The sequence below is a fragment of the Panthera uncia genome, assembly GCF_023721935.1.
Source record: "Panthera uncia isolate 11264 chromosome A3 unlocalized genomic scaffold, Puncia_PCG_1.0 HiC_scaffold_11, whole genome shotgun sequence".
Classification (NCBI taxonomy): Eukaryota; Metazoa; Chordata; class Mammalia; order Carnivora; family Felidae; genus Panthera; species Panthera uncia.
Window position 1 is genome coordinate 23,100,578 of NW_026057578.1, and position 11,585 is coordinate 23,112,162.

Consider the following 11,585-nt stretch of genomic DNA (forward strand, 5'->3'; position numbering starts at 1 on the left):
TTGAGAGAGAGAGAGAGAGAGAGAGAGAGAGAGAGGGAGGGAGGGAGGGAGGGAGAGGGGCAGAGAGTGAGGGGGAGAGAGAGAATCCCAAACCTACGAACTGAGAGATCATGACCTGAGCTGAAGTCAGATGCTTAAGTGACTGAGCCACCCAGGAGCCCCATGTGCTGCAATCTTTAACCTGCACAAACACCCTAGGAAATAAGTACTATCGTCTCCATTTTATACAGTAGGAAACAAGTTCAAAAAGGTTAAGGAAGTTCCTCAAAGTTCCACACAGCCGTTAGTGTGAGACTGATGTCTGAACCCAGGCAGTCTTGCTCCTCAGCCTGTGCTCTTAACTGTGTGCCAAACTGCTGCCCGAGATGAGGGTCTCTTCTGGGCCAAAGACACAGAACATCAGGCAAGTGCAGGGGTATCCAGGGTCTAAAACTCCCCAGTGGAGGTGGTGTCACTCACCGTGCACATGGGACTGCTGGAAGCTTTTCCCAGGAGCAAAGTGGAAGTTTCCAGCCACCTGTAGGGGATATTCCCTCTCATTCTTCAGCCATTTTCCCCCTTCTCTTGGTCTCCTGAGGGCCCAAGTGGGGCCAACCCGAAGCTCGGCTGGCCCTTTCCCGCCTGAGTCCCTCCTGTACCTTGTTGACCTCTAAGAAGCCATACACCTGGCAGCCTTCATTCTTCTGCTCCTGCATCTTCTGGCTGAAGCCTTCTCGCCGGCACTGCTCGATAGTGTCTGGGTTCTTGAAGGCCCAGCCCCGACGGCGATAAGCCTCCCGAACATCCTCACAGGTGTTACAGCACCTGCAGGAGAGGGGGTGCAGGGTGAGTGTCAAAGAAGCACGAAAACAGAGCTGATACCTTGGGAAATAAAGCAGTTCTGTCCACTAACAAAGCCTCTGCCAGCCTCATCCTTTGACCACTGATGTTCTCAAAGTATGTTTCCTCAGAGGCATCAGGACTGTTAAAAATGTATATTCCCATTCTGTTTGGGGTGATGAAAAGTTTTACAACAAAGTCATGCTGGTTGCACGACACTATGAATGTAGTTAATACCAATGAATTGTACACGTGAATGTGGTAAGTTTTATAAGTCATATATTTTACAATACAAAAAATTTTAAATACATATTCCCAGCCCCTACCCTAGACCCTCTGAATCAGCTTCTCAGGGGCCAGGGCCTGAGGAATATAACAGCAGTTGCCACATATCAAGGGCCTAATTACCTGGGTTGGGCCTTCAACCTCAGTGCTTTACATACAGTATACATTTAATCTTCATGTGACTATTATGGGAAAGGTTATCATCACCCCCCCCTTCACAAGAGAGGTTATGTGGCTTTGCCCAAGGATGCAAGGGTGGAACCCAGGCAGTTGGATTCTGAGACCACTTCTGAACCAGAGCAGGGGCCGCTTCAGCCTCGTGCGCAGCTGTGGCCCAGGCAGGGCCTGGCCACAGAGCCTCAGTCACTTGCACCAGGATGAGTGACTGAGGCACCCACTCCATCTCCGCTAAATTCTTGGTCCAACTTCCTCCACCTGTGGGAGTCTGACACAGGCTGAGGATGGCCGGCACACAGCACCTGGTGGGAGCTCCCATAACCCTGGGTCCCCGGGGTCCAGCTCACTTGATGTCTTCAGTCTCGGCACCATAGCAGCTCTCACAGCGATCAGGGTCCAGGGAGTCAGGGTCAAACACCTTTACCTCGACTTTCCCAAGCTCTACGGGAAGGGCAGAGGCGGGGCATCAGCTGGGAGCAGACATCATGAAATCTCCACCCCTGACCCCTGCACAGGCCCTCTGACCTGTGGCTTAGGAATAATAAAAATTATACTAATAGCTAATATTTATATGGCACATACTATGTGCCAGGCACTAAACACTTCCACACGTATTTCTTTAAATAAAAGTAACAGTAATAAAAATAATAACAGCAAATACTAAATGTTAGCTGAGTACAGGTCGCCATACACAGAATGTCTCTTGTCACCCCCACAAGGACTTCAGGAAGGTGGGGGTTATTATCCCCATTGTACCTGCAAAGGCGCTGAGGCTCAGAGACGAGGAGTGACTTTGCCCAACGCAACACAGTAAGTGGTAGACTTCAGCCCCAGTTCCCAAGCCTTTAACCACTTCACCGTGGTGCTTCTCCTCAGGCCTCTCTCCCTGCACCTGACTCCCTGCCTCATCATAACTGGTGATTTCAATAGTTAATATCTTGACCTCCTATCTTCCAACAATCTTTTTATTTTGTCATCTCATCTCAGCCTGATTCCACTTCATTTCCACACACATACCTACACCTTGTTTTGACCAATTACCGCAAACCTTCCCAAATTCAATTTCAAGTATCCCAATCTTCAACTACTTATCCTTATTTTCCCAGTTCACTATCTCTGGTACCCAGAATCCACCAATTTTTTGACACCACTAACACCATGACCCCTTCATGCCCTTACTTCCCTCCTTATCTAAATTCCATGGTCCAAATGGGGAATGGACAGTGTCTTTAATAAACGCTGCTGGGAAAACTGCATATTCACATGCCAAAAATGAAACTAGACCCCTATCTTACACAACTCACAAAAATCAACTTGAAATAAAGACTTAAATGTAAGACTTGACACTGTAAAACTCCTCAAAGAAAATAGGTAAAGAACTCCCTGATACTGGTCTTGGCAATAATTTTTTGGTTGTGATACCAAAAGTACAGATAACAACAGCAAAAATAAACACATGGGATTACATCAAAATAAAAATCTGCACAGAAGAAACAATTAACAGAATGGAGTAAAATAAAATATTCACAAAAGATATATCTGATAAGGTGTTAATATCCAAAATATATAAGGAACTCATACAACTCAACAGCAAAACAAACACACAATACAATTAAAAATGGGCAAAGAACCTGAATAGACATTATTTCAAAAGAAAACATACAAATGGCCAATAGATACGTGGAAAAGAGCTCAACATCATTAATCATCAGGGAAGGCAGAATAAAACCATAAGATACACCTCACACCTGTTTGAATCCAAAAAATAAAAAATAAATGAAAACAAGGAAAAACCAGTATTGACGAAGATGTGGAGAAAAGGGAACACTTGTGCACTGTTGGCGGGAATGTAAATTGGTACAACTACTATGGAAAACAGTATGGAAGTTCCTTGAAAAATTAAAAAGAGAACTACCATATGTTCTAGCAATCCCACTTCTGGGTATATCCAAAAAAAAAAAAAAGGAAAGAAAAGAAAAGAAAAAAGAAATTTTATCTTGAAGAGTTATCTGCAGCCCCATGTTCATTGCAGCATTATTTACAACAGCCAAGACATGGAAACAATCTAAGTGTCTGTTAACAGAGGAATGGATAAAGAAAATGTGGTAAATATATATAATGGAGTATTATTCAGCCATTAAAAGGGAATTCTATTATTTGCAACAACATGGATAAACCTTGAGGACATTACACTAAGTAAAGTAAGTCAGATAAAGAAAGACAACTTCATGAACTCACAGTGCAATCTAAAAAAGCCTAACTATAGAAACAGAGTAGAATGGTGGTTGCCAGAAGCTGGGGTGGGAGAAATGGGGAAATGTTGGTCAAAGGGTACAAACTTCCAGTTAGAAGATGAATAAATTCTGGGATCTCATGTACAGAATGGTGACTACAGTTAACAATACTATATTGTATACTTGAAATCTGCTAAGAGAGTAGATCTTAAATGTTCTCACCACACACACACACACACACACACACACACACACGCACACAAAATGTAACTATGTGAAGTGATGGATAATTAGCTAACCATATTGTGTTAATTGTCTCATATATGTAATCAAATCATCACACTGTACACCCTAATTTTACACAATGTATTTCAATTATATCTTGACAAAGGTGGGAAATAAATGCCATGGTCCACTGCTGTAACTATTGTCTTGCACATAGCCAGAACCCATCTGTTCCTCTCTCTCTTTGTTGTACCAGCCTCGCAAAACCCAAACCCTAGTTAAATTCAACTCTCTGTGCCTACTTCTTGCCTGTGCCTCCTTTAAGACTGCCTGACAGGGGCACCTGGGTGGCTCAGTCAGTTAAGTGTCTGACTTTGGCTCAGGTCATGATCTCACAGTTCGTGAGTTTGACCCCATGTCTGGCTCGTTCTGACAGCTCAGAGCCAGGAGCCTGCTTCAGATTCTGTGTCTTCCTCTCTCTCTCTCTGCCCCTCCCTTGCTTGTGCTCTCTCTCTCAAAAATAAATAAACATTAAAAAAAAAAAAAAAAAGGCTGCCTGGCAATCCTGCCTCATTTCACTAATCAGCTCACTTTCCATTATCTGAGATGACTAAATTTATTTCTGCCTCTCATCTTTGGCTTCCATAATTCCTTTCCCTTTCTTCACTCTTAGCTAATGACCTTGCTTTCGATTTCCACGAAGAACAGAGAAGCAACAGAATCCACCATGTGGATTAATCTCACCACCAAATCCACCACGTCACCTGCATTCTCCGCCAGCCTCCCCTACTTCTCTGCTTTCTCTTCTGACAAAACTCCTGAAAGTGTTGTTTTTAGTCAATGTCTCTATTTCCTTTTTTGTCCTTTGGTCAGATTTTCATCAACACTATCGAAACTATTCTTTTTAAAGCCTCCAGTGGCCTCCATGTTGCCAATTGCAATGGTCAGCTCTTACATTTTACTGGACTCTCAGGGGCTTTTGACAGTTGTTCACTCTCCTTAAAACTCTTCTTCCACTTGGTTTTTGCAACATCTTTGGTTCTCTTCTACTTTAATGGCTTAATCTTCCTTCCTAGATCCTCATTTCCTGACGTCTAAATATTGGCGGGGCTCAGGGTACAGCCCCTAGACCTCTCCTCTACCTCTATTTACTCCCTAGGTTTTCTCCTCTAGTCCAATAGCTTTGAATGCCATCTCTAGGCTGATAACTACATTTGTTTCTCCATCCCTTCTCTAACATCTATACTGGTATATCTAACTTGGCATAAAACTAGGGTATAAAATGGACATTCCAGGTGGTGCCTGGGTGGCTCAGTCAGTTGAGCGTGAGACTCTTGATTTTGGCTCAGGTCATGAGATCCCAGGTCATGGCCTCTGTGCTCAGTGTGGAGCCTGCTTAAGATTTTCTCTCTCCCTCTGCTTTCCCCCACTCATGCTCTCTCTCTCAAATTAAAAAAAAAAAAAAAAAAAGCATTTCCCAAATTTAACATGACTCAAACCTGAAATCTACCCCCAAATCCTCATCCTTTCCTGGGGGACAAGTCCCCAAGAAGTCTCCAACAATCATCACCTCCTGGTATTCACATCTTTATGTAGCCTCCATCTCCCACAGTGAATAAGGCTGATCTGGGTAACCACTTACATATTGCAGAAATGATGGTGTGTAACTTCTGAGGTTTGGTTATAAAAGAAGTTGTGATGATTTCCACCTTGTGTTCTCCCAGATCACATGCACAGGGAGAAGCCAGATGCCATGCTATGAGGATATTCACTGAGAGGCCTATGTGGTGAAAGCCCTGAGGCATCTTGCCAACAGCCATACATGTGAGCCCTCTTAGAAGCAGATCCTCCAACCCCAGTCAAGCCTTCAGATGACTGCAGCCCCAGCCAACAGCTTGACTGCAATCTCCTGAGAGACTGTAAGCCAACCACACCACTCTTGAATTCCTAACCCATAGCAACTGATAAAAACAAATGCTTTTGCTCTAAGCCACTAATTTTGGGGGTAATTTGTTACATAATAGCTGATATAGAATATTCCCCCACCTCTCTCACACACCCACACAAAATCCTCCTCCTCCTCCCTGGTCATCCCTATTTCAAGTCATTCATTTGCTCAGGCCACAAGCCTTGGAATGAACCTTGACTCTGCTGTCTTATACCCTACATCCAATCCTACAGCAAATTCTCTGGTTTTACTGGTGTTCAACATATATCTGTTGAATGAACTGATAAAACTCACAACACAGCCATCCCTAAGGTGTGAGAAATCACAGCTTTGAGGAGGGTTTTGTTATGGTGGGAAACTGAGTTAATGTAGGCACTGGGAGGCTGCCTAGAGACAGGAAAGGAAGCCAGGGTGAACAGCTACTTTGTGCCAGGCATCATACACATGACTTCATTTGATCCTATAATTCCATGTGGTGGGTACTACTGTATATCACCACTTTATAGCTGAGGTCACAGACTGCAAGAGACAAAGTTACATCTGAATTTAGACAACTAAGTCAAGAACGTAAACTCTTAACCGTAAGCCACCCTGCATTCCAAAGGGGAAGAGCATTAAGGGCTGAATTCAGCTAACGGGATGGGGAAGAAAACACCTAGAGAAGCTTGGATCCATCTAGAGGAGTTCTGCCACGACGAGAGCACATAAGACCCATCCTCAAACTTCTGTCACTCAACAGTGATAGGCAGAGATTGGAGACCTCTGAGAGTGATAGCCAGGTAGAGTACTCTACTCAATGTACAGAGGATAGAAGCCTGGATTTCAGTCCACTCTGATCCTTAATAGCTGGGGGACCCTAAGCAAGCCATTTGACTTCTCTGGGTCTTAGTTGCTTCATCTGTCTCTTGGCCAACCACATCCCACTTGTCAGAAGGAAGGGGTTGGGCATGTCCAGCTCAGGGATCTGAGATCTGGCCTCCTCCTCACAGTTACCATGACGCTCTGCCTCTGAGCTCACGGGGATGCCATCCTTATCCAGCCGTTGCTTGAACAGGTTGTGTTCCACATCCAGCTGCTGCTCCCCAGCCACATCCATGGCATCAATGCTCAGATCTGGAAGCAGGAAGTCAGGGTAAGGTACTTGGATCCTAGGAGCAAAGGAATCTGGGTTTTGGAGGGAAAGGGGATGCTGGGACTATCTTGGGGCTGCAGCGGTTAAGGAAAGAAGGTTGTCCTGGGGTCCCGTCCAGAATCTAAGGCTGGAGGTGTGAATCTGGAAGCCCACCTCAGAACTTGTAACTCCCACGCCTGGTGGGTACTCACAGGCACAAGGCATGTGCGGAAAAAATACGTCGATGTTGATCTTCAGTTTGTCTCCCCGTGACTTGTCCACGTAGAGTTCAGGATGCACCTGGAGCAGCACTACCTCAGTAAGATTCGACCCCCTACCTCTCCTTCCCACTCCCATCCCTAGAATACCGAGCCCCGCCCACGTAGTGCCCCCCCCCCCTTACCTCAGTGGTGAGGTAATACTGAAGCTCGGACAGAAACAGTAGCAGCATGAGAAGGCCACTGACAATGGTCACTGCGGGGAAGGGAGCGAGGGTCAGAATGGCCTCTGCTCCACTCTCTCAAGCTCCCCCATAGGCCAGGCAGGGTCCAGGCGCCCGGCCAAGCTCTTCGACACCCCTGTCCCCGCAACCCCGGCCCCGCTGCGGCCTACCCGTGGCGCCCCCGCAGGTCTTGACCCGGAAGTCCTCCAGAGTCTTGGGGTAGGCATCGAACTGCTTGAGCTTCCCTAGCGCCTCCATGGGGACCAGCCGGAAAGGGGACGCCAGCCGGCCCGCCCCTGCAGCCTCCTGCTTCCGGCCCGGAGCTTGAGCCACGCCCCCTCTCCGCACGCAGGCGCAGCAACGCGCACGTTTGGCCCCACCCCTCGCCGGTGTTGTCACTCAGGCCCCACCCTCCCCTCCAGCGGTCGGGTGCTGAGGGCTGCGGAGTATAAACGCAGTTGTTGGGGGGTGGGAGCCACTCCCACCCTGTGGGTGGTCTTCCGTGGACCAGGTACCTGGAGGCGTGGTTGCCCCGCAGAAACAGTAAGAGCCCCATTTGCTTATGTTGACCGAAGAACTGCGCCAAGAACCTCACATGAGATTCTTGGAACAACTTGGAACCTCCTAGAACAGTGACTTTCAAAGCGTCCCCAACCAGCAACCTCATCACCTGGGCACTGGTTAAAAATGCGTGTTATGGGGCCCCACCACAGACTTGCTGAATCAGAAACTCTAGGAGTGGCTCCCAGGTGATTTCCTGCAGTTAAGTTTGAGAATCACCGCTACAGAAAGTAGGTGTGGAGGCGCCTGGGTGGCTCAGTTGGTTAACCCTCTTGATTTTTGGCTCAGGTCATGGTCTCACAGTTTAGATCCAGCCTTGCGTGGGATTCTCCCTCTCCTCTCTCTCTGCTCCTCTCCTCTCTCTCTGCTCCTCTCCTGTTCTCTCTCTCTCTCAAAAAAAAAAAGAGAGAAAGGAAGAAAAAAAAGGGAGGGAGGGAGAGAGGGAGAGAGAAAAAGAGAAAGAAAAGAAAAAAAAAGAAAGGTGTGATGTTTATATCCATTTTCTGAAAGAGATACTGCCCTGGAGAAGGTGAGTAACTTGCCCTATATCACAGCCCATTCTTCTGGACCTCAAAGTACCCTGGGAGCCAGGACCTATTGGGTTGATTTTACTCAAACAGCCTCTCCGTGCTTCTGAACATGGCGCATGAAGGTGCTTGGCTCAGGTCATTTTAGTGATGTAAGACCAGAACTTTGATAAAAGGTGGCACAGGAGACTGTGGTAGTCTGTAGGAGAAACTGACTGACGCACTGGGTTAGGGAAGGCTTCCAGGAAGAGGAGAAGGGACACCAGAGCTGGTTGCTTTTTGGCAGCCTGACTCAGGAGAAGCTGAGCAATGTCAGAGTCCGCCTTCTGCCCTCAGGCTGCAGTTTACTAGGGAAGGGGGGAAAGAACGAACTAGCTCATGGGAACTGGCAACTGACAGTATGCCAACCGCTCTAATCTATTTTACCCTCAGAACAACCCTGGGAGGTAGGCACTGTTTCAAACCCCATTTATAGATGAGGAAGCCAAGAAGTGAGTTGACTTTGCCTAAGGTTAACGGGACAGCTGGGGTTCAAGGCCTGTTTCTTCTGGCTCCAGAGTCTGGGTCCTTTCCGCACATTAGTTACCACCACCAAGTGCGAGTGGCATCATTCTTGGATGAATGACCAAGGATGTTAGCAGGAATTATCCTTTACTCTCTGGCTTGTGCCCATTTGGTGCTCTTCCACGTTTAACTTCCTAACCCTCTCTCCTCAGTGGGGCTCCAGGCTTAATGACTCTCATTCACTTCTTCAACACATATTTATTGAGCTCTTCCTATTTCCCAGATCTCCCCTGGGTTATGGGAATACCATGGTAAATAAGATAGGGCTCATGTCTCCCTCAAGAAACTTTCAGTATGGGGTAGAAAGAGGCAGACAAAAAAATGTGTATACATACCACTTAGAAATGATTAAGATGGTAAATTTTGTTATGTGTATTTTACCACATAAACAATTGGAAAAAAGTAAATAATAATTAAAAAGCATAATGTGCCTTGTACTCTGAAGCAAATAAACAGGGCACTGTAACAGGGACAACAGGGGTGGGGGAACCTGTTTTAGGAATTCCAGAATTAGATGGTCCTTCCCTTTTTGGAATTCTTTTAGGTGGCCAAGGAGACCAAGACACTGACTAGAGACTTCACTCTTCATAATGTCAGGCTTTATACTGATGCTTCAACCTTCTCTGTCAAGTGGGATCCTTCAACCTTTGGAGCAAGTGGGGCCTATACTGGACTCATTCACTGCACATGGGGCTGCACTGGTCCCCTGCGGCTACAGCCTACAAGCCCAACCAGAGAAGAGGAAGTTTTCAGGCCCTTTCGTTCGTTCCTTCTGCCCTGTCACAGTCTTCTTTTACCTTATATCCACACTGATAAACTTTCCCTAATTGTTAAAGAAATAAATATATTTGCAGATGTTACATGTTCTTCTTTCCCAGTGCGTATGGACCAATTTTCTCTTGGGAGAAATACGGGGACCTTGGTGTATCTGGATTGAAAATAATCACAGTGTAGAAATCCCACTACTTACCCTGAGAAGGAAGAATCATAATATAGCTGTGTCAGTGGGTCTCAGAGTCCAATTAGTAGAGGTTCTTATAGACTTTAATAATACTGAGGTCAGGGAATGAACCCTAAGATGAATGCCATTTAAAATGAGACTTGAAAGGGAAGAAACCAGACAGGTGAAGTACTGAGTGGGAGGGAGAAATGTGTTCCAGGAAGAGGAGTTGCAAGTGCAAAGGTCCTGGGGTGAGATAGAACTTGGAAAGTTGTAGAAACAAGAAAAAGCCAGAATGGCTGAAAACTGTGAGATGAGTGAGAATTTTGGTTTTTATTCTGTATGGATTTTATTCTGATACCATTTTAAGGATTTAAGCAGGAAATTAATTTAAGATCATGTCAGTTGCTAGCTGAAGAATGGGTGAGGGATGGATAGAACAGAAGCAGATATACCAGTTAGGATGCTATTGCAGGTTGTAGGAGGAAAACACAAGCTTTTCTTTAGAAAACAAAAATATAATTAGAAAATGATCTTCCATTTTAATAAAGGAATTGGGTTTGTTTTTTTTTTTTTTCCTGTAAAATACTTTTCTGGCTAGATCGATCTATTAAGCTAAGACAGTGGTTCTTTTTTTTTTTTTTTTTTTTTAATTTTTTTTTTTCAACGTTTTTTATTTATTTTTGGGACAGAGAGAGACAGAGCATGAACGGGGGAGGGGCAGAGAGAGAGGGAGACACAGAATCCGAAACAGGCTCCAGGCTCCGAGCCATCAGCCCAGAGCCTGACGCGGGGCTCGAACTCACGGACCGCGAGATCGTGACCTGGCTGAAGTCGGACGCTTAACTGACTGCGCCACCCAGGCGCCCCTAAGACAGTGGTTCTTAAAGTGTGGTCCCTGGACTAGCAGCATTGTCATTACCTGAGAATTTGTTAGAAATGCAAATTCTCAGGCACACCCCAGAAAAACCAAATCAGAGACTGTGAGGATGAGGCTCAGCATTCTGTGTTTTTATAACCAGTGTGAAAGCTAATTATAAAGGTTCTAGTTCAGAGCACCTGGCTGGCACAGTTGGTTAAGTGTCCAACTCTTGATTTCAGCTCAGGTCATGATCTCACGGTTGGTGAGATCTGCACTGACAGTGCAAAGCCTGTTTGGGATCCTCCCTCTCCCTCTTTTTCTGTCCCTCCCCCTCCCGTGTTCTCTGTCTCTCTAAAAATAAATCAATAAACATTTTTCAAAAAATGCAAAAATAAAGGTTCTAGTTTCAGTAATATGTAGACTTAATCCTGGAAACCTTCCTGGTGAAAAACATCTTGAAATGCTAAATAACAATGATCTCTTTGAACATATAGCTGACTCATGAAAAAGTAAGGGAAATTCCCAGGGGCTAAAATTGAAAGAGTTAAAGAAAGCAGGGTCACCTGGGTGGCTCAGTATTTTCGTTCCCTCTCAACTCCATTCATGTATCCCATAAATATTTTTTAAATGATTCTAGGTCCCCATTCTCATAGATCTTATGTTTAGTGTAGGTCGCTGGTGTATTCCAGACAGGATAGAGTGGCAGCTTTGCCCAGGTAGGCGACAAGAGGGAGGTCACAATGTGTACTTCGTGATGACATCTATGGAGTAACTGGTGGCATGGAGAACCCCACGGAGAGCTAAGCCTTCCTCCTGTGGGGAGGATACGGGACCCGCCATAAGTTATCTCTCTGTCCCTGCATCTGCCATCCTAGGGCCAGCCAGAGTCC

The 11,585-nt window shown here is 45.7% G+C and overlaps 1 protein-coding gene across 1 annotated transcript in view; it reads right to left on the reverse strand.

The window, feature by feature from the left end:
- ERGIC3 (ERGIC and golgi 3) overlaps positions 1-7,563 on the reverse strand; it is a 14,291-nt gene extending 6,728 nt beyond the window's left edge. The window contains exons 1-7 of the mRNA XM_049650904.1: positions 7,412-7,563; positions 7,203-7,273; positions 7,012-7,099; positions 6,682-6,801; positions 1,629-1,722; positions 639-804; positions 460-517 (exon numbers count right to left, since the gene is read on the reverse strand). Coding sequence (XP_049506861.1) covers positions 460-517; positions 639-804; positions 1,629-1,722; positions 6,682-6,801; positions 7,012-7,099; positions 7,203-7,273; positions 7,412-7,499 — 685 coding nt within the window. The 5' untranslated portion in view covers positions 7,500-7,563. The remainder of the gene's footprint in view (positions 1-459; positions 518-638; positions 805-1,628; positions 1,723-6,681; positions 6,802-7,011; positions 7,100-7,202; positions 7,274-7,411) is intronic.
- Positions 7,564-11,585: the final 4,022 nt, after the last annotated feature.